The 25,646-nt window shown below is 26.2% G+C and overlaps 4 protein-coding genes across 8 annotated transcripts; 2 read left to right on the top strand and 2 right to left on the bottom strand.

The window, feature by feature from the left end:
- Nucleotides 1-334: 334 nt before the first annotated feature.
- Nucleotides 335-18,318, bottom strand: LOC113550465 (solute carrier family 2, facilitated glucose transporter member 1-like). 2 transcript variants are annotated; one of them, XM_026952298.1, is made up of 12 exons: nt 17,601-18,318; nt 6,388-6,494; nt 6,150-6,254; nt 5,870-6,030; nt 3,109-3,233; nt 2,857-2,997; nt 2,589-2,726; nt 2,273-2,448; nt 1,055-1,273; nt 872-974; nt 634-802; nt 335-490 (listed from the first exon to the last, which is right to left on the bottom strand). In XM_026952298.1, the coding sequence occupies exons 1-12, from the start codon at nt 17,647-17,649 to the stop codon at nt 433-435; spliced, it is 1,551 nt and encodes a 516-aa protein (XP_026808099.1). In that variant the 5' UTR covers nt 17,650-18,318; the 3' UTR covers nt 335-432. The 2 variants fall into 2 exon arrangements, with proteins under 2 accessions (XP_026808099.1, XP_026808100.1); XM_026952299.1 differs by having other exon boundaries at nt 3,109-3,173.
- Nucleotides 3,613-6,004, top strand: LOC113550466. The gene is made up of 4 exons (XM_026952300.1): nt 3,613-3,830; nt 3,933-4,188; nt 5,051-5,542; nt 5,634-6,004. Exons 1-4 carry the CDS (start codon nt 3,613-3,615, stop codon nt 5,814-5,816), a joined length of 1,149 nt encoding a protein of 382 aa, XP_026808101.1. The 3' UTR covers nt 5,817-6,004.
- LOC113550467 (transmembrane protein 107-like) lies at nt 10,388-17,564 on the bottom strand. Of its 2 annotated transcripts, none has more exons than XM_026952303.1 (5): nt 17,454-17,564; nt 12,957-13,114; nt 11,938-12,005; nt 10,691-10,791; nt 10,388-10,606 (listed from the first exon to the last, which is right to left on the bottom strand). In XM_026952303.1, the coding sequence occupies exons 2-5, from the start codon at nt 13,047-13,049 to the stop codon at nt 10,449-10,451; spliced, it is 420 nt and encodes a 139-aa protein (XP_026808104.1). In that variant the 5' UTR covers nt 13,050-13,114; nt 17,454-17,564; the 3' UTR covers nt 10,388-10,448. The 2 variants fall into 2 exon arrangements, with proteins under 2 accessions (XP_026808104.1, XP_026808102.1); XM_026952301.1 differs by having other exon boundaries at nt 17,373-17,490.
- Nucleotides 12,756-25,646, top strand: LOC113550464 (mediator of RNA polymerase II transcription subunit 1). 3 transcript variants are annotated; one of them, XM_026952295.1, is made up of 11 exons: nt 12,756-12,804; nt 18,343-18,454; nt 18,591-18,733; nt 19,730-19,863; nt 19,978-20,113; nt 21,016-21,262; nt 21,356-21,548; nt 21,619-21,820; nt 22,304-22,481; nt 22,552-22,774; nt 22,834-25,366. In XM_026952295.1, exons 2-11 carry the CDS (start codon nt 18,430-18,432, stop codon nt 25,364-25,366), a joined length of 4,014 nt encoding a protein of 1,337 aa, XP_026808096.1. In that variant the 5' UTR covers nt 12,756-12,804; nt 18,343-18,429. The 3 variants fall into 3 exon arrangements, with proteins under 3 accessions (XP_026808096.1, XP_026808097.1, XP_026808098.1); XM_026952296.1 differs by lacking the exon at nt 12,756-12,804 and adding an exon at nt 18,218-18,236; XM_026952297.1 differs by lacking the exon at nt 12,756-12,804 and having other exon boundaries at nt 18,430-18,454; nt 22,834-25,646.

The following is a 25,646-nucleotide window of genomic DNA, read 5'->3' as shown; positions in this document are numbered from 1 at the left end:
ACTGACTCAAGTGTTCATTAATTAATTTTTTTTCAAAAACCAATACTTTAAAGGTGGGTTTTAAAGTAATTAAAAAAAGTGTAAGTTTGGTGTAGAGAGTACAGACGTGCGCATTATTATTGTATGTTCCCAGCCCGCTCAGGGAGATTTATTAAAATAATCATTATCCATCATATTATAGTACTTAGTAATTATATTGTTTAATAATTATGTATTAAACTATATAGTATATGTACTAAATTGTCTAAACTTAAATAAATAAATCTAACATTTAATAAATTAACATAACAAATTTCGTATAAATTTATATTACGTTAGTTAAATTCAATTGTATTATTGTATACGTTCTATAGATAATAAATAATCACAGTCAATAATAACTTTTAATATAATATTTAAGCATTATTAATAAAATCTCGGCTTTTATTAGTTTTATTCATTGTCAATACTCTGTTGATCAAAAGATGGCTTGGTTTCTGGAACCACTTTCCTGTACAGATTATATAAATTGTACATAATATTATTATAACATATATATATATATATATATATAATATGAATACATGCATAATTTATATAACCAATACTTGATATAATAGATATAATATATACAAATTAATTTTAAATACTAACCATGTAAATATAATTAAAAATATGGTGAACATGATGAATGGAAGAAAAGAGTACTGTTTGAGAATAAGGTTGACGAAAGGAAATGTAAGTCCAACTAAAAAATTTCCAGACCAATTAGCAACACTCATTGCTGACATTATGATAGGTCTGGGTCCAACATCGGTTAATTCTAAAAAGAAGTAATCGGATTATTATTCGTAATATTTAAAATTTGAATAAAATATTATATACAACTCACCAGATCCAACAAAGAATGGTATTGGTCCTAATCCAAACCCATAGAATAAAACATATCCAATTACGAATACTATCAAAAAATAAGATATTCCAGGTATTGAACCCTAAACACATTTATTTTAAACATCGATATTATATAATATTGAATAATCAAGGCAATAACTTGTATAATTTTACTTCTTACAATAGACGATAAAAGCATTGAAATCATTAACGCTGTGAGCATAAATACACACATGGCACTGCTAAATAGTAGCAATGTTTTGCGTCCAAATTTTTCAATAAATGTAGCTGATAGAATAGTTACAATAAAGTTTATTACTCCTGCACCTAAATTTCCATATTGAGCATCAGCTGTACTCATGCCTGCATTTCTGAATATTGACGTAGAATAATAAAACACCTATACAATTATTTAAATACAGTTATTATGCAATATTATGTTTTAATAAAAAATAATGCTTGTGTGTGTGAGTGTAAGAGATCAACAGCCAAGTCGATCACGCTCATGTTTCTGAAATTTTGTACATGGTTGATCCTTATCTGAGAATAAGCATCTCAGTTATTTTTTTTAATTTTGCATTTTAAAAAGGGGTTTCACGCATAGGTACTTTTTGGCTCACTAAAAACGAATATTATTTTGATTAATTATAACTTTATAAGGTTTTCATTCATTACAGAAAATTAAATAGGTATCCAGTTATTATAATTGAATATCATTTTAAACCAATATTTTAAATTTAATAAAAAAAAAAAAACCAAAATAATAGCAGGATCAGATATTAACTATATATATGTAATCAAAGACCTGGCATAGACAAACCTTAAGAAAATAAATAGTTTTCGACCGAATTTAATAAAATTTACGTCAGTATATTCTACAAGATACATAGTATTATATTATAATATTACAGTCTACTTTTTACTTTTCAATGCATATTTATGTTAAATATAATTGACTCATTATACATCTATGTTTTTTTTAAATTTATATTGTTGCAATTAATTACAGAAAGTAAAATTGTCATTATGATAGGATTATAATTTCAGATTTGTATTTTATACTTGGTCAAAATAAATAACTGTTGAGTTAAAATATCTATGCCGTTTACATTTAACGTTTAAAGAGGTTTAAAAAGGGGTAATTCCACAGACATTTAATTTATCACGAGAAACGTTAGTATATCATTTAGTACAGAAATATTAAAATGTTAAATAATTATTAGCACAACTTGACTTCTGAAGTTCTAAGTAAGGGGGGGCTGAAGGAAAGTTAGGTTAAAAAAATGCAGGTCACAATGCGATGAAAAATGAAAATTTTTGTAACGCTAAAAGGGAATTAATGAACCAAAATCTTTCTCCTCTTTGTCGAACTAATATTTATATAATATTAAATTATTACTGCGTTAATTCCAGAAAGTTGTTGTCCCAACATTATTATACAGGTTATTATAATGGCTTTACGGCTAGAAGGTTCATTGATAACCCTTCTTAACGTCCACCTTTCGGGAGAAACGATCAAATTTTCTAATTCCCAACTTATGTCAGATATTGGCATTCCTCTTAAATTGCTTAATTCTAAAAATCAAGAACAATTTATGAAATCACGTTTCACGTTTTAAAAAATAAATATTTAGTATTTTACAACTTAAATTATTAAATATATTTATAATAAATTTATAGCTCTGTTAATGTTTAAATTATCATATAAGTAATACCTGATAATGCTTTGTTATGTTCATTGCGTACAGTATATAAGTATTTAGGACTCTCGGGAACAAATTTTAAAGTAGGAAGTGCTAATAATACTAAACATCCATATAGACTAAATAAATAATGCCATGACGATTCATTTCCTAAAAAACACAATATGAATGTATGTCTATTAATTTTTTTAATATTTTAATTGCAATCTGAATACATTACAAGAAAGTATAAAATAATATCATTGAATTCATTATCTTAATAATCAAAATATTTACCAACCTAAAATATTTCCCAGGCCTAAAAACTGAGACAATACCATACCAAAGTTCAAACCTACTGTAAACATCACACCAAATACACCACTTTTATCGGAAGGCGATAACTCTAATAAGTACATTGGTACCATTGCCATTGTGAGGCCTAAAACAAATATTTAATATTTTAGTTGAAAATTAAGTATTATAATCAATTTAAAATTATATTGATATAATATGCGAAATTATATTAAAAACAACTAATCATAATTCTTACCAGCGGATAGACCAGATAAAAGTCTTGCAATGAAAAATAATTCTACACGATCTAATGATTTAGAGCTAAAAAAGATGATACCAGATACTAAATTAATCAGATATATAATTTGTAAAGTTCCTTTCCTGGAAAAAAAAATTATATTACATGTTTACTGTAGTTTGTTATTATCAATTAAGGTTACAAAATACTAATTTTTATATCAGAATATAAAATACCAATATATGTATCATATAGAATTATAGAATACCTATTATGTATTATAATAAGGTACCTATAATAGGTGCCATAATTATTATATAGTATGTATATAGGATTCTAGGATTCTATATAGGATTGAAAAGTTAGTTAATCTGCAGATTAATATAATCTGATTTGTAACCAAAGCAACACCAAGTAATCATAACATTATTCAAAATATACAAATACGATGTGTTCAATTAGCATGTACTTTATATTGAAATTAATGATAATATTATGAGACTTTATTTTGGTTTATTCATAATGTGTTATGTCAATATCTATGTTTTTTCTCAAAATATTGTAAATAATGTTACAACTATTTTTAAGCCACACATGTTGAATGGACATTATATTGAATGGCCAAATAAAAAAGTGGAAGCCAATTATTTACATGAAAAACGATGTATACCAAAAAATATCATTTTCACCAGGTTTCAAATCTGTGGAAATCAAGTGATTTTGGTTTCACCACGTTACAAGTAAAACTTATTTTTCACATATTTTGAATATGCTATTGAAAAAATTGAAAACTATGCAGGATATGTTAATATTGAAATAAATTATAAAGTCTATTGATTTAGGGAAGGTGTGCCATTCACGTTAAGTCAATTAACGCTATACGATAAAGATCAATGTTTCAACTATGTGCGACCGTTTCCTAGTTTAGAGAAGAGCACCACAGACGAAAATAAATCCATTGTAAATGCCATAGACATATACATGGGTCAAAACGGTATAGTTTGGGTGTTGGATATAGGAATTGTAAATACCTTAGAAGAAACCCCTAAGAGAGAATCCGAAGCTAAAATATTAGGGATTGACTATGGAGATGGACGTGTAGGTCGCAAAATAACATACACTAATATTTAACTATTCTATTGTAGATATTAAATATATTATGGATAGCCGATAGGTCTCCCGCTGTTCATAATGTTTCAAAAGATAACTTATTTAAGGGATTTAATTTTTTGAAGTTATTGGTTTTAGTAATTATAATGGGCCTCAATAACACCACATTCTTCTATAGTAATCCACAAAGTATCGAAATGTTTACCTATATTATTTTAATATCTATATGATTACAATTAATTATTAAATTAAAACATGTTACTGTCTGATTAGTTAGTGTTTAATTCAAATATGTTTATAAAATCTATATCATGTATCAAGGTTTATCTGAGGATTGGAAGAAAAATAAATGTATTTTAATTTATCGTAGGCTACATAACACAATCTTAATCAATATTAAAAATATGTTGTGTGATTATAATTTTAATCAAGTTCATAATTATTATTTAAATCTTACACAAATATAGAGCATAACGAATAACCAGCTACAATTTTTTACATCTTACTCATAAAAAATATCACTTTCAATTTTTACACTCATATTTATTTTCTTTGTTTATGTCAACATACTATGACATCAGCGTTAAGTACCAATACAATGCGGTTTGCTTTCATTATTACTATCAATAAATATATTTTTTACGTAAAAAAAATAAATGTTTTGTAATGTTATGTAAACGTATTACACCTATTATGCCTATACTGCACTCTTATTCAAATGTTAAATATTTGCTTATCGAAATGTCTAAAAAAATATTACAAAGCCATTTTTACGTAACACTACAATTCAAGTTTTTAGTTTAATCTCAAAGCTTAAAAAATGATAATTATTATTTTTTAATTATTATAGATAGTACATAGAATACCACTCAGACCGTTAATATGTCGAATGCGAAGTCGACTACAATACCTAGTCGTCGAGTATGATAATGTAAACAATGATAAACCAATAATTTATATCGGAGACGGAGGTACCCGTTCAATTATTGTGTGGAACGTACAAAGTAACGAAGGCTACAGAGTAAAATTGCCATATTCTTCTACTACAACATGCACAGATTTTTCTACAGAAGACGTGTTTTACCTAGTGTTGATTGAAAATTTTAATTCCAATTTCATATATTTCACCTATTTGTCGAGCTCAGATATGTTTAAAGTACGTACCAAGGACCTACAAAAAAGGATCAATCCGAAATGTATAATCGACGTTGGACGGAAACCTTGCAAAATGGTAGTTTTAGGCTCTGCATATGGGTCAGTAATGTATTTCCGAATAAAAGGATTGAACCATTTATATAGTTGGGACACAAAAGAAAGTTTTTTAGAAGAAAACATGAAAATAGTAAATTTATACCAGTTGTAGTTTACATTATTTATAATGTCGATCATATATCACTGTTAGTATCAAAGATAATATTAATTTTAATTTTTAGGTAAAAAAAAGTGTAGACTGCCGTACAATAACACATATAGATGTTGACAACAATGGTGTACTGTGGAAATTAGAGAGTAACTTTGAGGATTACGTAGTTAACATGGTAGGATGTTATGGTGCTAGTATAATGCTTTCACCTATAGTTGGAAAATCCGTACCTCCACAGCAGGATAAAAATTAATTGACAGAGTAATATTACGCAACTATAAAAATACGATATTCAAAATAACTAACCTGCCTAATGCATTTGCTAATTTACCACCAGCTACACCACCGATTATACCACCAATCAAGAATACGGAAACCAGTATAGACCAAAGACCATCAAGTTGAGCAGGTGAAAATTGTACAGCATAGCGATCCATGATAGTTTCGTTGCACCATTGTTTCAATATCTATAAGTTTCAATTGTTTTGTTATTATAGTTTGATAATTTTTGTCTTATCTAATTTAATATTGAACATAAGAACTAAAATAAAAATGTTAAAAAGTGCAATTAAACTTGAATACTAACTTCTGCAGGGGAATTTACAACTCCGGTATTGTATCCGGCAGGAATTGAACAGCCTAAACTAGTACTTATTGTTGTTACGACTAGAATCCATGATATTTTAGTTGTCTAAAACAAAAATAAATGAGTACACACGTCACACACACACGCACACACATACACACACATATTTATAATATACACACATATATATATATATATATATATAAAAGTAAATTATTAATTATTAAATATTTATTACTTTGTTAATATGTCCTCGATCATCTAATAAATAATTTGGATCTAGTTCTTTTTTTTGATTATAATCATCCGTGTCTACTACCATTTTGTTTTCCATATTAGACGTGCCTAAAAAGTAGTTTAATACATGATTTTTTTCATAAATAGTTTAATAAACATAATGGACTATTGTCTATTTAATAGTGACAATAAATCATTTTAAAAATAGTGTTAAAATAAACAAATATTGGGTAAGTACCTATCGTTATAATATACATACTAATATATTATATGTAATGTTTAATTAATTTATTCATATGTATATTAAGTTATTACACATTATAGTTCCAGAAAATGTTTTTACTTTTCAAAAATATTTATTTTTATTTTATAATATTTTTACTTACCCTATCTGGTGTATATTTTTAAAATTGGTGTTATTTAAAGTTATTTTTTTTAAAATTAAGCAATGAATAATGTAATTAAATAGTCAAACAATTTATAATAATAATAATATTAAATTCTTCGTGAACATGTTATAATAAATAACCCATTTATAAATATTATAGCGTTTTCATTTTTTTTTAAATTGTATTTTGTATTAGTTTTAATGAACCAATTTTACTGAAACGGAAATTCATTAAGTGCAAATGTAATATGTATACTGTATAGCTACAATATTGAAATTAATTATTATATGGACATCGATTACAAAAATTACACTGATCGAACTTAAGAATATACTAACAAAACTATTCAACTATCCGATCACCCATTTTTGTACATGTAAAAAAACTTAGCTGCCCTCAATATATAATATATTTATATGACATTTATTTACATATTTAAAATTAAATTTTATAAAATATTGAGTACCTCCCTAGACCTTAAACAGTTAGATGGTCGGTTTTTTCCGGCTGGCAATAGTAAAAAATATGACAGATATTATAAGTTTCTACCAATTATATTGAAAATGTATAACATAGTGTAAATGGCTTACACTTTATGTCTTTGTGATTAAATATTTAAATAAATTATTAAATCGTGTTGATGGACGAAAGTTCACATAAATTAATTATTATTATTTATGTAGATTTCCATGTGATACTAGTAATTTACTCCCACCCCCTTCGAGAACAGATGCTGAAATTGCATTACTTTGTAATCCATCTGTGCGTCATTGGGTTGTAGGATCACACTCGTAACTCATTGAAGTTGAAATACGCTTTTACGGCGTAGGTTAGTTTAAGACGTAAGTACATAGTCAACACTCATCTATCTTATATTGTTCCATTAGCTAGTAGAGTAGATTTACATTATAATATAAACATTGATACAGGTAATATGCAAAATTTTATAAAAATGCTTCTAAGCATTACTACATAAGTATTACTCATTACAGTTTTTGTCTTAAATAAATGTCAATTATTTAAGTAATAACCATCAAGTAAAAAATAAAACAAAAATAGAAACTTATAAATATTTATTAATATTTCCAAAATTATCAAATACTTCAATAAACATAAAATTGTACATATTATTCATATAGTACGCCAGTACCTATAACCTATATGGCTATATATACCTTTCTACAAATTTATTATTAAATTAATAAACATATTTATTATTTATTTATACAAATAATGTATTGGAGTACACAATGAAGACAAATTAAAGTGTTTATATTTTTACACTGTAGGTAGAAAATATACATTTTAATATATATTAATATGTAAGCGGTAAGTCGTAAGTTACAATATACATTAGGTCATTCGCATAATATTTAAAATAAATACTATTTATTTAATTATAATACAATAATAACATATAAATACATGCAAATGTATCTATGTATAAGCTTATTTTGTCAAAATACAACAATTTTTATTGATCTTTTTTTTAAAATTTTTATGATACATTTATAATCACCTTAATATTTTGTATGATGTTAGAAATCATACTGAAACAAACGTTCATGAACAAAATACATTATAATTATAGATGATTTATATTTTATGTTATAATAAGTGGTATCTAAAAAGTAGATCAATGACTAATTAGAAAATAAAATTATTAACTGTATTTTCATTAGATAATTTATATTAAAAATTACCTATTCCTATGTAATATGAAATTGCTCATTAAATTCAATCATCCTCGTATCTTTCTAAAATATAAAAAATTATTTAAGAAAACGTACCAAATACTGAAATACTTAAACTAGTTTATTGACATACTTATCAAAGATGTATTGATTTTGTAAAGTAATTTTTATAATTTTATAATCATCTGATTGACATATTAGAGATGAAAAACGTAGATGTTATCTTTGAGATTATACACAGATGTCTATGATATATCATTGTAAACATATTTTACACGGGGTTAATATATAAAAAATAGTTGAAAATGGTCAATGGAAATTATTTAAAAGTGAATAACTTATCGTTAATAGTGAAAATATTAATAAAACATTCAATATACTTACTTCACTGACTAGTTCACAAACCTAACATTGTTAAATGAGAAAGTATAAGTTACAAAGAAGTCAACGGAGATTATCTCTAAATGTAATGCATATACAAAATACATTTGTTTTGGAAGGATTCATTAGCTTCTAACTTTGCATCAATGACATATTTACGGGGATTAAAGAGATTTATCGCCCCCCTTGATCTCTTTTTTTAAATCTTATATTCATATGATAATAATTGTTTTTCCATTTATCACTTTATCAGTAGATAATAAAATGCTGGGACGTTTGGCTTCTACAATTTTAGTCATATCTTCCCTTTCAAAGATATTCTAAATACCCCAATGATTTTTAACCACGTATAAAAATTTGAGACAATAATTTTAAAACTTAATTTGTACCTTTATAGGTACCTATTAAGTTAGCCGTAAGGTAAACCAATACCATAAGTAAAACAATAAAATATTTATGTACTTTAATATTATGTATTTATAGTTTATAACAAAGCGATAAAAAAAATATCATAACACAATAGTTATCAAAATGTACGTTGTTATAAATGAACAATTTATTTACAGTAACATTCGCATTTACATGTGACTTGAAGTTGATATAACAGCGTACATTCAATTATCAGAGTAACTAGTTATTTGGTATTTGAGAAAAATGTTGGTGAAGAAACAATGGTTGTCAATAATCAGATAACCATATATTCAGTTACAAAGTACCTATATAAAAGACAACGAATTTGACACTACTGTCTTCGTGAAATGATTAATGCTTATTGTTTAAGAACGCCAATTGAAGTGGATTAAATAATAACAGAAATAATGATTTAGTTAATAAATAATTAAAATAATTTAATACGTTTTATTTCTTGGTCATGGCCTCGAATAAGTACTAATCCATTATTAATATATTTCATATTAACTTTTATTTATTTATTAACCAACCTGTGAATTGACGAAATTAATACAAAATAGGTAATAATTGTTACCGATTTTAATGAAAATGTTATCTACTTAATTATTATAACTGAAATTAAACTATAATTTCAAAAACATTTTATTATACAACGATTTTGTTTCCAATGAATTACACACAGATATACTTGTAGAAGAAAAAAATCATAATTTAAATAAGTGAACTATTCTTTGGATTATTTCAAAATGTCTTAATTATCTACCAAGTACAAATGCTGTGCGCAATTCAATGAATCAACCATCAGTCCGATTATGAATTTTAATTCCTAACAATGAAAGAATGACTATAATAATAATAATAATAACCATATTTCATTATTCTAAATTGAAATAATTCCAAGAATCCAAGAAATCTTACACTTGTACTTAATATAAAAAATGATGCATTAAAACAAAATATTATGGTTTTGACTAATTTTTCATCATGTACTAAATAATTAATATTATAAGTTAATAATAAAAAAAATAAAGATACACTAACATTAACATATTATTAATAGAATATTTATAATATTTCTAAAGTAATAATAATTTAAGATAAGTCATATTTTAATTAACACATTTCATATAAAAATTTACATATTATTATAAATTAATAACTTAAATACAATGTCTATAAATATGCCATCATTTTTTCATTATAAATGAATAGCTTATCATAATTAGTTCGATCAAACACGGCAATATACTGCATAAAAAAAATACGGACCAAAACATCTCACAACTCCATAAGTCTTGAAGAAAATAAAACATCATCACGGTAGCTACGCCATGACAAATCATAGCTGTGATCGGATAAGTTAAGAAAAAACAAATTTTTTGAGTATTATCGATTTAAAAATATACACAAAATACGAAGAAAAGGATACAAATAAAACCGTTTGTTGGAGAAAACATGGTTATACCACTCATAAATCCAAACATTTCGATACCAATGAAACCAATTGAAAGTGTGTAACCAATCATCAACCTATGGATGTAAAGAATCAAAACATAGAAAATCAAGCATTTTATTATTTAATCATTATTATATTCAATATAACGTATTTTAAGTAAAGTTAGTGACATTTAATAAGAAAAAAAAAGTGCGTACTAAATAATTTAATAATATTTTATAAAAATTAATAATATCATTCAAGTCTTCGAGACTTGTTTACCACAAAACCATCAACAAGGGTATCGAAAAAAATAATTGAATAGATACATAGATTCTAATTTTGGTGCAAAATATAAATACTAATTTTGTCTAACTACGGTGGTGCAAATTATATAAAACTCCTTTTCAGATTACCGATTAGATAGAATTATATAGGTATAACTATATTAAAACCAATTTTATTGAAATTTAAAATTAAAACCTAATTTTTAAATCAATTATTATAATTATATTATGTTGTATGACATACGTATAATTGACAAACGTAATCAACATAATATGCAATCATATATCCTTAGAACGTACACATATGATGTACTATAATCGTAATTATTATAATGATTATATTATTGTATCGGGTTTACAGAAAAATATGTCTGTACTCATAAGTATAATAGTGATTTTCAAGTCTGTTTGGATTACCGCATCTTTTAGATCAGTTTGTCTTTAGATTATTTAAACCCTACTGTATATTTTAAATGTATTATAGAATGAAAAATTACCGATAGTTACACTTATTTCCTTACAGTTTAGATATTAATTACAACTTAAAAAACGTAAAATGAATAACTTGATTATGTTTCAATACATTTTAAAATATATTTATAATTGAAGGTCTTTTTATGTGCAAAACATAATTGAAGTGCATGCAAATGTTTGTTTTCAGTAGAATTATTTTACTGGTGCACCAATATAATCATAGGTATATAATTTTTTTACCTAATGTATAATAAATTGTGTTCAATTTTTTACCAAACTAGCACAGAATAATGACGAGGCGTGATCTAATACCGCGAAAAACTCATTAAAATAAATATTTTAATGTCTTTATAGTGAAAAATTATACAATACAAAAAAGCGCATTAATCAACGCAATAGGTACAAAGATTAACAAACTACATTGTCAACAAATATTCTCTTTTAGTCTTTGGGTAAGTACAATAAGTTTTTTGAATTTACCTTTTGTCTTGTTCCATGTAAAGATAGTTGTCATAATCATATGGTAGACAGGCCTTTACGTTTTGCTCCTAAGTAATTGTAACCATGCATAATTACATTAAACCGTTACTATTTTACACGTGATGCCAAATTATAATTAAGTAATGTAGCGTTGACAAAATTATTACCTAAACAACTACGAGAAGTCCTGCGTATTACCGGATTAAGGAATGGGTTTCAGATTATTAGATATGTTTCGGTGTTAAATTAAAAATGTTACAAGCATTGCCACCAAAACACATATCTACACGCGAAAATAAGTGTCTGTAATCTGTATAATATAATACGAGTATATTTTCATAAAAAAATGGTTGCTTACATATAATTCAACTATTGGCTTGGAGGTAATAGCAACAGCATGTGTGTCGTTACATAAAATAACTTCGAAACATTACACTATTATTACATATCTATACATATTATTATATTTTAAACTACTAATCAAAAGAGCAAGATTAGTGTGAGATTTCAAAAGTCATATAATTATGATTTCCAAAAAAAATTTGTAAATGGTTTATGACGTCATGTTCGTGATTTTTAATTTTGCAGACCTTGAATAAAAAGTTTAATTATTTTGTCTGAGCTGCGATGTACGTCAATAGTTACGCCAATCGAGTTTATCTGATTATAGATATAATATCTTATAACAGTCATACACTAAGGTGTACTATACGTCAGTGGTTGGGCACAACGCGGTAGGTTTCAGTATTTACGTATAATAATAATAATAATAATATAATAAAATTAATAAACAGTATGTTTAAACCTTGGATTGATCATAATTCGATGTGGAAACACCAGAAACATACAAAACTAATAAGATGATGGGTAAGTACCTTAAATTTAGGGTTTGTAGAAATATTAATTGTGTTTATGTATAGTTAATGAAGGATTTTGGTATCAAGACATCAAGTCAACGCTAGTTACAAATTATAATTATTTTCTAAAATGATGATAATACGTTTTATTAAATGTCTTACCCTATGGTTTAAAGCCATGATTAGCATTATAAAATGAGCAACAAGACATAAAAATCTTGCTGGAATAAGACCATCAGCACAAAATGTTGACATTGTGGCTCAATAATATATTTTTATATAAATTAGTTTCACCGTGTTTTATCCAATATTATGCTTCCCTAAAGACCAAAAACAAATTATTCAATACATCAATTAACAATGTCTATAAATCTCCTTAGCCACCTATATATTGAAAATCTACGTGTACAAGAAATGTAGACATCTATTACTATTTACTTTACTTATAATGTATTTAATACCTAAACAACATTTAACACGGACACCAATACGGAAATACAATAGGGAATAGATAGGTAATAATATTATATAAATGTCACTCGGCACACTAGAACGTTGTACGTAATTGTCAGCTACTTATAAAAAGACAAATATAGATGCGTGTGTGTAATATACAGCGGCGTGTCTATATAGAATTTATTTTCGGAGGGGGCTATACATAAATATAGTCAAGACTATATTTATAGGAGAAAACTATACCTATTACCTACTATTCCTCGGTGGTAATTTTAAAATACTTGAAAAGAATATAATAATATGCCATCAGAATAAGGCCGTATCAAGAGAGTATGTTAAGTGTCACTTCCTCCCCCCAATATAAAATTTGATTTGATTACGGTCTTCCATCAAAAAATTTTTGACATAAATTATAATATTTTACCTAATTATGTAGTATTTTAATTTTTTAATATTTTATTACCGTTAGAAAATATAACAATCGCATTCGTTGACTTGTATAAGTGTTACAACTGTTACAATCACATGACATGACAAATTTACGAACAGCAGTTTATGCTTAGTTTTTTTAGTTTTAATGTTGGAGTCAATTTACCAATTTGATCCATTATACAATCCAAAGGTAACAACCACAACAAACATAACTATTCCTGTTATCTTGAAAAGTATTTTTAATATATTTAAACAAAACTAATTTATAAGTTGGTAAAATACTGTATGTTTTATCAGCAGTGGCGTAAATTGGGTCCAATTTCTGGTGGTGCAGTGGCATATTCTCAACTTATAATTATTTCCAACACATCAATAATCCAACTTCCTAAGTAAAATCCTTCCCTATAAACTATAATAATGATCAATGTTTATTATTTGTAAATAAAAATGTTATCAACTTATCGTGTAGACGAAAATTTCATATTTCTGTAAACAGCACTAAAAAAGTAAAAACTCAAAATATTTTTCAAATATGATTTCATATAATTCAGAAACAGTTTTAAAGAATTTAATAGGTTATAAATTAAAGTAGTAGGGCTAATTAAAATCATTTATAGTTCATAGTTTATATCTGTATGACATATTATATCAATTGTATATGTGTCCATTTTTATCATATTCGAAATGTATAGTTATGGAGGTTAAATAAATGTATCACACCTAAAATACCTATGTATTTTTTTTTAAACTATTATTGAATAAGATATACACACCCCCGAATAAGCTTTTAAAATAGTGGTTTCCGACCATTTTTAATTGCTATAATCACGATTTTAACAATTTTTAATATTCGTTTTTATTTTTTTATTTTAACATAAATGTAAATACAAATACCTAATCGTTAATAATCTTTAAGCCAATATTATTTTAGTGGAATTTTGAAATTGACAGTTGAGAGTAGCTATACCGATTTTAAATCATATCAGAAAGATTACATTTATAATAAAATTTAAGTATAAAAACAACAAATAAAGAATATAATTGCTACATATTATTACATTTGAAGTAAAACTAATTTAAAAATAATATCTATATGTAAAACAAATACATTGGACCTAGATTATTTTAAATAATTTATATAATAATAATATCGTGATATTATTTATAAATATAGTTATGTAATGGAATACTATGTACTAAGATAGTATAATACGTGCATAACTATTGCTTTACACATTTGCAAGTTTAATTATTTATTTTCTTAAAAAATCAATCATTTAGACAATCTCCAAGTAAAATGTTGATCATGTAATTAATTTTAGAACATATCTTATTATAAAATTCGATGTGAATATTTTGCTTTTAGGTCTCATTTTATAGTAAAATAAATGTAAAACCTTGTAACCTAATGTCACTTGATAGTAATACTTTGACGTCAACAGAGTAAATACAAAATTTAAAATTTTTGTTTTGATAATAATATGTAATTGTAATATATTTATTATTTACCCCATATTATTAACAGTAACTTACATCAAATCACGAATATGTACATATTATGTGATAATAATAGAATATAGGAATTGATTTTTATACTTGCATAATTTTGATTCTCATATCAATAAATTACAAGGATTTATTAGAAAATCTAGGATAAAAATAAAAATATTACACATGTTTTTTAATTCTATCACAACTATTTTAATTTTTAAATATAATATAAATATAATTACGAATTTAAGGTGGTGTTTTAAAACTAAATTACTATAGTTAGAATAATATATTAAGAAATATAGTTGAAAACAATAATGCAATGAAAATATATTATATATATATATATACAATATACAAATATAGTAATGAATTATTTAAAATATTATAATGTAATATTCTAATGATGATATAGAACTTACAGTTGTGAAAACCAATTTCAAATAATTTACATTTTTAATGATAATGTTCATTAAAAAAATTGGTTAACATTTTTCTGTTATCATTATATGTCATCATCATCATGAATAATATTTTATAAGTATTATATTATGAGTTTTATATTAGAATTTATAAAGGTATTAAAGGCAAGTTATAATTATTACAATCATTTAAACAAATTTAAATAAATGTGATTCCATAAATCATAATCCTACTTGCACACAAACGTCACAAACATATAGAACAGCTAATGTATATGCAGGCAGAAACAACATAATTTACTGTAGGAACACTAGGAACCTCTTAGTTAATCTACTAATACTCATTAAAGATTTAATATTAAGTTATCAATTTATAAAAATATAATTCCGAGCTTACTAGTGATACTAGGCCCACAATACATACGTATACATTTTTATCATTTCCGAACCTATATCAAATATTTTGACAAAAACCATACTATGTGCACGATATTGTGACATGAGTGTTTATAAAGTATATAGTTAATACTGTAAACATGTGTCATTGTGTCATATATGTTTGTATTATGAGTTACATACGAACAACTTTTAAAGCCTAAAACATCTGTTTATATAAAATTGAGGCGTGTCTGTATGAAATATTAAAATGTACCTATATATACCGTGCGTAATAGCATTTATTTAAAAATATTAAATCAATGTTAAGAGGACACTATTATACACCTGCATATTATGTTGTCTCCGTCTTACGTTAAGCGTACAACATAGTAAATTTGCGTTCAGTAGAACCAATCGTATGTCGTTATCTTTAATATTACAGTGAATTTTCCTTTGATCAAAATTATAAGTAATAACATTACCTGTGCTCAGACGTTGGCATTTTTCAATATTTTAATTTTTAAGCATGATATAAGTAGGTATTGTAAATATTTCAAATTAAAAATGCTCATATCTATAACTTAAAAATTAAAATATCGAAAAAAGCTAACGCCTGAGCGCCCTGATCACAGATAATGTTCTTACCTTAACTTTGATAATAGATAAACTCACTACAATATTAATACTAACAACATACAATTGATTTTATTGAACGTAAATTTGCTAAGTTGAATGTTTGTAAGACGGAGAGTGTAGCGTTCTTTTAAACAATATCAAAAAGATATAAAGATATCTGTAGTCTGTAGACCAATATATTACTTTATCTAATAGATGCTTATTTGCGAAGCACTAAAATTAATAGCTATATGAATAGGTACAACTTTTATGTAACAATAGGCTATATATTTTGAAAAATTGTTGAAAATGCATACATTATAATATCATGAACCACTTATTATTTCAAAAAGTATTCATGTTTTTGAAAACATTTTTTACATAGTTTAAAGTTGTTAAAAATCAACGTTTTTATTAAAAAACTATATTTTTAAATATTTTTTATCCTAATATTTTTTTTAAGTTTTTTAATTTTTTGAAAGACAACATAGAATTTTAATTTCATATTCCAAAGCAGAATAATTTTTTGAGTATTATGATACATAAAAATCGAATTTAGGGCGAATAGTTAATGAGTTATACGTATTTAAAGTTTAGACAAGCGGATTAGTGGACAAACATTTTGCGGGGTAACCCCTTACGACTCCATTCCGTAACACTAGGAGTCTATGTAAATATTAAATATACAATTCATTGATGCCACTGTGGCTACAAATGTTCGTAATAAATGAAATAATATATTATAAATCAATAAACAGTAAACACAATAAAACAAGTTACTTACTCGAAAAACACATTGAAGTACAAATAAAATAAAATAATTTTAATAAAACATTAAGTTTCAATTTGAATTTTTTTACATTACCTATAAATATATTATACATAGCCATATAGGTAGGTAGTGTAAAATATTTAAATATGCTATCTATCTATGAAAAACTTTTATTTTGTTTAACACTATTATGGTTAAATACGTGAACTAAGTCAAACAGAAAATGTAATATTACTTTACCTAATAGACTTCGTAGATCATCGTTGTTCATATTATTATGGGTCGCCATGGTAACTTGTCTAATATTAGTAAACAAATGTCATAATAACACTATATTATTATGTCAATCACGGTGAATTATATTAATTCGTTATTCGAATAAAAAAACGCGTATGTTTTTATGATAATGTTATCGTAAAATAATGGCGTCACTTGAAATTGCCGAGGACAGTAAGTTTTCGGTTTAGATTATTTAGAGATTTGGATAAGCAACTATATAGATATTAAAAACAAATAATAATTAAAGTGGCTGAGGATATCCAGTCTCAACTCTCAAGTCCTAAGCACTCCTGCCAGTTTGACTCGATCGAATTTTACCCACTGCCTTTTTATAATTTTATTCGTTATTATTATTATTATTGATAACGAAAAGCTGATAAATCTAAACGCGATAATAGTGTTTACATACGAGGGCGCTCGGTTCGGTGTACCGGAGAATTACATTCGTAAGAAACATTGAGTTTGAGGTTATAAAAAAGATCATATTATCGAAAAGAAATACAAAAAAAAAAAATAATCCATAATATATATATATTTATATTATATACAAGTATTAAGAAGTACAACTGTACAAGTGTACAAGACTAATTTTTACTAGTGAGTAGTGACTAGTGTTGAAGTGTTTAACTATACGCTCATAACTCATATACAATTTTATTACTTTCTACGAATACGTTATTTATTATTATTGTACATTTATCAGCTGCTGAAAATCGTGTCCCAGTTTCGCTTGTCGAAGTATTTTGCCGATTACCTATTCCCTTTCTCTTCGAAACTAGTTTCGACGATCATGAACGCCGCTACACAGTCAGCAGGTAAGACCGTATTCTAGATTTCTAGTTAGTATTTTTTCGGTTACCTCGGTGGCCTAGACGCCAGTCGACGATAACGAACGTATGGAAATTTTGAGATATTAAATAATATATAATTTGGTGTTTATGTCGGCCACAGTCCTGTTGCACAATGGGTTATCGGAGGATAAATCGAGAAAACTTCAAATGCAGTTGATGATGGAAAAGTTGCGTAGCAAAGCGCTCCAATCCCAGTACAAACCATTGACGGACTCTATTAAAAACATCAAACTGGCTTTACTGGTGAGTTGACAAATAGTTATCAAGTATTTATGTTTGATTGAATTTTACACCAGTATGGATTACTTAACAGTGTTTTTGTGTCTATGAACAAATTCAATGATTTTTGTTAGGGTCTTTTGAGTCAGGCCAGTCAGGGTCTGATTCATAGAAACGGGGGTCTAGAGTACATCTTATTTGGGGATCTATTACCTGTGAACATTTTTATCAAGTTAAATCTAAACTTAACTTAAAAACTTTTAAATAATTGGTATGTTTTTAAGTGTATCATACATACAATATGTATAATATGATTCTTTTTATCCTATATTGGCTATATTATAATATTGTATGAAAAAAGTGTTAAGAGTTCTTACAGTTTGTACATTTAATTATTCTATACATATTTAGTTCTTATTAATGATGATTATTTAAATTTATATTACCCAAAAATATTACACTGCACTAATATACTTATTATTCAAGAGTGATTACATTACAACTATACTCGCCTAATTAAAGTCATTGTAACTATTTAATAAACTGCAAGTTTCATTTGATATTATAATAATTATATTTATTTTTAACATAGTACCTATTTATTATTTAAGCAATTTATTTCATACTTAAACTAAAATTAAATAATTGATAATATAATTTAATTTTACAGTGGGAATTTGTAATGAGATATTTATATAATTTAATCTTTTATTTTAACCATATAAATGACGTACCTGTTTTAAAAATAATTTAATAATTGTTTGAAATCTTAAATGTATTAAATTAATAAACAATTATTTAACTAAAATTTAACTCATTAAGTACCTACTTATTATTGATAGTTACCTATAGTGAATGGTCATTGAAAATTAACTATGTTATGACTGTATTTTAGATTAATAATCTTGTAATTTAATTTTCCAATCGGTACTTAAAATAAAATTTATGCTTATACTTTATTTTGTCACTGAACAAATTTATAAATCTAATTAATATATGTTATTTTTCTTTTTTACATAGGAAAAACGTATTAATGTAGACCCAAATGAAAAATGCCTTGTTCAAAAATCTTTGGATCTATTACAACAAAATATCAAGGTGACTACTCTGCAGACCATGATTGAACGTTTGGATAGTGTCAGCAGGCATTTAGGGTAACTTTAACTGTTTATTATTGTCATGTATATTCTATGGTATTTTATTGTTAGTATTCTGTTAGTCAAGAGATTTATGAATTTAATATTATGTATATATTATTTTTTTTTTAGTTTAAAGTTCACTGTTGGACCTTCTGGTAAAGACATATTCGTTTCATCAGATATGTTTTATTTAGAAATTATATTAGAAGATAACGGAGGAGTAAAAGATGTAAAGATTCATCACGATGGAAAATCAGAACCACAAGTACAATTTATGATACTATTAGTACATCTTCAATAGTATATTAATACTATTAAATATTTATTTAATAAAAGTTGTTATGTTTCTTATAGAATGTAATATTAAGTTAGCAGAACTAAAGTAAAATGTAATAATACAAATAATAAAATTCTGATTTCTTAACATTTTGATGTGAAGAACAAATTTCTGGCATTAATTTGTGCAAATATTAAATTTTAAAAATGATACAGTTTATTTTCTCATTAAACATTCAACACATACTCTTTTACCATTCGATAATGTAATTATTAGCTATTATTTAAATTTTAAATTAAAATCATAAGATTGCTACTGCTCAATGAATTTCTATCAACTTTTTTTAACCTTAATTTTATATTTAAATCCTATACTTAATATACCATACTTTTTATGTTTATTTTCTGCAGTCAAATACCCATTATGGAAAGTCTGTGCCTACATAAATATTTAATTTTTAATATATTTACTACATGATTATTATGTCTTAATATTAGAGTACACAACACAAATCATGATTCATTTTAGTTTTAAAATTCTTAAATTATAAGAATAATGGTATTGAAATTATGTTTTTAATTTTTTCACATTATTTATTGGTTTATGCCGTTTATGAGAATTATAAAATACTGTATGACATGATTACATTAGACATCATACAATTGTTTATCTTGTACATTTTTTTTAAATTGTGGTATCAATTTTATTAGTATTTTATTTTATGTATATTTTTGTGCTTAAAAAAGCAATTTTGTTTAGATCATCTTTTTATCTGTTTACAACAATAATTTTAGAGAAAAAATATTGTGTTATGTCCTTTAATGTTGATAAATACTTATAATATATTAAGTACATTTAATAATAATTTAATAAATATTTTTGTTTTATAGAGTTGCGCTGACCTGATAAAAAGTCTTGCCAAGTGCGACTTTGCTGATTTTACATCTCAACTTGAAGGATTAGCATCTATTTATCAATTGAATGCAGATAAAATGGTTAAGTGTCGTGCTTTTAATGCTCTTCAAACTCTAGAAGATGATTTAGAAACTTTTGCCCAAGTTCATTACACTTACCATAAAGATTTAATATCAATGGTACATAAGACTCCATTAGGAGTAGTTAAACCTAGAAGAGGAGGTATTTATATAAAATAATAAAATAAATCAACACCAATAAAGTATGGATTACTAAATTGATTAAAATTAATAAAACTATAATTTAATTTTATAGGACACCCAATGAAAATAATTTTTTTTGTTTCTCCATATGATTTGTTGGATGTAGAAAATAATACTATGATGAATTTAGACAAGGAAACTCTTGATGTTGGCTGTTATGCCACGGTATGTATTGAAGCAGCTACCACAACTAATGTTCAATCTACTTCATTATTAAGTGCTACTAGAAGTTCAACTGGAATAAAGTATTTTGATATATTTATTTCAACTAATTATTCATAAATTTAATAATCATATTTAAATTTTTATTTTTAGTTCACCAATATTTGTACCATTTACTGTTCAAAATAGTATTACTCTTCCTGCAGTATTTGTATTGAGATTAAACGAACCAATGCCGATTTGTCTTCAGTTAGCTGAAAATATAAAATCTGTAATTGAAATGGATTTAGAAATGTCTCCACCTAGATCTTTGCTGGGAATGATCATCGAACCAAGTTCACAACCTCTTAGTGTAGTAAGTTAAAAATAGACTAATTATAATTCACTTTTAAATTTTATTTATACATAAAATATTTTAATATTTTACAATACAATATTGTTTGCTACAGTACCTCATCCTCTTTTTATATTTTGCTCTTGTATCTAAATAAGTACTTATTTACTACTTGTCCTTTTAAAGTTAGTAGATAGAGAAATGCCATTGAAAATTAAAATCTTTTAACTAGTAAAAAGTAATGAAATTATCAACAAAACTATAAATTTATGTCTTTAATGAATATTCCTTTCCATACTTTGCGCCTGTTACCTAACATAATGTTTTGTTAAAATAGGTCCATAATAGATGAACATGAAATAGTTAAATTATTTATCAACTACGTGTATTGATTATTATTGTATTATAACCAAATTAATTTATTAAATATTTAATTTTTTTTTTTAATTAAAATATTATATTTACATTTGCTATTACTTATTACTGTTATTTTATTTCTATTAGACATTACCAGATCAACAGCATTGTTATTTTTTGACCGATTCCAATTTAAAAGGTGTATTCATACAAAACATAAAATTTACTCATCCATCTCAAGTAACTAGAATTATAGCTTATCTCCGTCAACAAGCATTGTTCAATTGTTTGATTCGTTCATGTGTGCGTCCCGATTGTCAGCAGGGTAAGTTTTATAACATTTTATTCTATTTGTTAATATAAATGATTTTAATTAATAGTTAATTAATTTTTAGAAATGTTCAATACAACAGTATTTGAAATTGCTGCGTATGAAGAAATGTCTTGGCAACATTTAGTTGTCTCATTTGAACATCCAATTGAAGAAAGTTTAGCAACTGCTGAATTTGATCTATCTGATATATCTAGACTGCTATGTCAGGTTTACACGTCTTCATCAGAAACAAATGGCGAATCAGTTTTAACTTCACCTGAATTTGCGAGTAGAGTACTACAAAGGTTAGTAGTTAAAAAATGAACCCATTTTGAAAACAATTCACTGATTTTAATTATTTTAGGTGTTTTTCAATTCCAATAACTATGCGAAGTCTTATCCAAACCTGGGAACGAGAAAACCAACAAAGCCTTGAAACTAACATTAAAAATAATTTATCTGGTACTGGAGGATCAACCAATTTAGGAGATAACTCTGATTTAAATCAACACTTTGCTGATCCTTCAGCAGGTCCTGATTTTTCATCTGATCTAGATGTCAAACTTGAGCCTTTAGATGGAGCTAGTTCTCTTGATTGTTTTCCAGCATCTATGATTCAAAGGGATTTGGATCAATATATTTCAGACCCTTCATTTTTGCCTGATATAGATTTTAATCAATTTCCAATGGATGTAGACCAAGAAGAACAAAAAGAGCAGTCGTCTTTTAGGGATGCCAGCCTTCAAGAAGATCCACCTGATCCAAAAAATTCTCCAACTAAAACCGAAGAACTGATAAGCATATTAGCTGATGATAATGGAAAAGGTGAAGACGAAAAACCTCCCCCAGACACAGGTCAAGTCATAATAGAAACATCCAGTGATGATTCAGTTGAAAAAAGTAGTTCCACTGTGTCTGGGGAATTTGACGCTATTAATGAAGATGTTGAACAGTCCAACCAATCATTATTTGAAATTGATGATGATGGTCCAGATCTTCATGATCTCAATGATGTACAAGAATTTATTAAAATGACAGCCAAAGATGTGGCATTAGTTTCTATGAAAGATGACGATAAAAAAGACATTAAATCAGATAAAATACACCAATCGCCTTCAGTTAGTATAACAGCTGTCGATTTAAGTTCTATTCCTTCTCCGCAAATATTACCACAAGTTACTGTTGACAGAAGGCCAAATATTGAAGTTATACCTATACCAAATGTACCTAGCTCTATAACTATAACTCCGATTTCTGCTAAGACTATAGCTGAAGAGAAGTCTAAAAAAAATAAAAAAGACATTGAAGGTAAAATAGAAAAGAAAAGGAAGAGAAAATTGGAGACTGAAACCAATGTACCTGAGAAATTGAAAAAACACTCTGGATCTCTTAAAATGTCAGATTCCAGTCGGTCATCATCGCCAAGTGATTATGCTTCAAATCAGTTACCTTCAAGTACTATGATGATGAAGTTGGCAACAGCTCAAAAATTAAAACAAAGTACTTCCCCTACTTTATCTATTAGTAGTGTATCGTTGCCTAATTCTAATAAGTATACAGTTACTTCACCTAAGTCAAACTCTGGTAAACCAAGTTTGTCTGCATTAAAAATGTCTGTTCATAGTCCAAAAAGTGAATCAAAGCAAAAAAGTAAAGAATTTTCAAAGGACAAAGAAAAACGAAGTTATGCTTCTAGTAATTCTTCACTGAGCCAAAGCCCTAAAAGTTCAAAATCAAGTTCTAAAAAAAGTGATATTGAAGATCTTGGAACTCCTATTCCTCCAGATTCAAATAAGGCTCAAATGAAATGCCGGAAGTTAAGTGCTGTGATAGATCGTTTGTCTAAAGACAAAACTGCTCAACATTATTCGGTTGATTCTGAAGTACCTAAAAATAAAGAATCGACTCCAAAAGCTTTTGATAAGGGATTAGCATTGAATACTAATATAAATATGAAAAATCCTGAGTCCTATCAGGTAAAACATAGCTCTGATGGAATGAAGATAACAATAAATAAAACAAGAACAAAGGAGTCAAAACAAAAAAGTTCAGTGACTGGTTCTCCTAAACCTGGACCAAAATCTGGAAGTTTCAGTGGATTAAATAGTAAAAAGACTACCTATTCAATCCCAAAACCTGGCCCAAGTTCTTCTCAATCTAAACAATCATTTAGTGTACCAAAAAATAAGTCAAATTTGACTGTAACTAAAGTTAAGTCTGGGTCAGGTAAAATAAGAAGCGAAAAGTCTATTTTTGCTAGAGCTGAGATGAGAAAATCTAGTCCAACATCTAAAGATGAAGAATCTTTAAAAGTAGTTAATCCTGTTGAGAGCATTATTAAGCATAAATTAGATACAAGTAAGTTTCAAATTCCAAAACTTTCTGCTCGAGCTAACGCTGATGAAAAAAGATGTACTGAAACAAAGACCGATACTTCTAAACCCATGGATTTGGCCAAGAAAAGTGATGTGGACAAAAAGTACAATCAGGGTGATTATATTTGTCAGAAAAAAAGTACAACAGAGCGATTGAATTCATTACCTGGTATAACAGTTACAACGGTTGAAGAAAGACTTAAACCAAAAGAATCTGCTTTGAGTAGTTTAAAAATTGACTTGCCTTTAATCTCTTTCCATACCCCGAAAGCTGACACAACTGTTGAAATGTCAGAATGTAAAGACTATTCTCAAAAAAAAGAGGAAATACCTAATAACTCTGTATATCAACAAAAGCCTGTTACTCCTGTGACAACATATGCAACAACACCCTCTGTATCTGTACATATTCTTAAATCTCCTGTACCATCACCATTATTAGTACCTTCGCCACATTCAGCGTCACCTTCTATTACAGATGAAGAACTCATTGACGATGCATTTGTGCGTGTTGGTAAATGATTGTCAATAATACAAAAGCCAATTGAACTGATTGGCTTTTGTATTCAAAAACATAATCAACTTTCAATTTATTAATATATTAATATGTAAATACTGTACAATACTTTATTTTATTTTATCTCTTGGTGAATACAACTATGTATTCCTTATGTTATCATTGTCCATAATAATTTTGTATTTTTTTGATCAGTGTCCTTTTACCTAACTACCTTTTTTGCATATTATATTTAAATATTTTTATTTAAATTAAGTTACTTACACTTTATATAAAAAAAACAAT

The sequence above is a fragment of the Rhopalosiphum maidis genome, chromosome 1 (assembly GCF_003676215.2).
Source record: "Rhopalosiphum maidis isolate BTI-1 chromosome 1, ASM367621v3, whole genome shotgun sequence".
NCBI lineage: Eukaryota > Metazoa > Arthropoda > Insecta > Hemiptera > Aphididae > Rhopalosiphum > Rhopalosiphum maidis.
Note: the sequence above shows the minus strand (reverse complement) of the source record. Positions and strands in the feature narration are given on the sequence as shown.

Bases quoted from the DNA above. Each gene is read 5' to 3' on its own strand.
- LOC113550464 (XM_026952297.1), top strand. From the start codon at position 18,430: ATGAACGCCGCTACACAGTCAGCAG. The intron at 21,549-21,618 runs GTATTTTGATAT...TTTTATTTTTAG, and splicing joins AGAAGTTCAACTGGAATAAA to TTCACCAATATTTGTACCAT. The intron at 22,482-22,551 runs GTAAGTTTTATA...ATTAATTTTTAG, and splicing joins GCGTCCCGATTGTCAGCAGG to AAATGTTCAATACAACAGTA.
- LOC113550465 (XM_026952298.1), bottom strand. From the start codon at position 17,649: ATGGCGACCCATAATAATATGAACAACGATGATCTACGAAGTCTATTA. The intron at 6,495-17,600 runs GTAAAGTAATAT...ACTACTTTTTAG, and splicing joins TGATCTACGAAGTCTATTAG to GCACGTCTAATATGGAAAAC. The intron at 2,449-2,588 runs GTATTACTTATA...CTTGATTTTTAG, and splicing joins ACATAACAAAGCATTATCAG to AATTAAGCAATTTAAGAGGA.
- LOC113550467 (XM_026952303.1), bottom strand. From the start codon at position 13,049: ATGTCAACATTTTGTGCTGATGGTCTTATTCCAGCAAGATTTTTATGT. The intron at 12,006-12,956 runs GTAAGACATTTA...ACAATTACTTAG, and splicing joins TCATGGCTTTAAACCATAGG to GAGCAAAACGTAAAGGCCTG. The intron at 10,607-10,690 runs GTATCCTTTTCT...ATCCGATCACAG, and splicing joins TCCAACAAACGGTTTTATTT to CTATGATTTGTCATGGCGTA.
- LOC113550466 (XM_026952300.1), top strand. From the start codon at position 3,613: ATGTGTTATGTCAATATCTATGTTTTTTCTCAAAATATTGTAAATAAT. The intron at 4,189-5,050 runs GTAGGTCGCAAA...TAATTATTATAG, and splicing joins TTGACTATGGAGATGGACGT to ATAGTACATAGAATACCACT. The intron at 5,543-5,633 runs GTAAATTTATAC...TTTAATTTTTAG, and splicing joins TAGAAGAAAACATGAAAATA to GTAAAAAAAAGTGTAGACTG.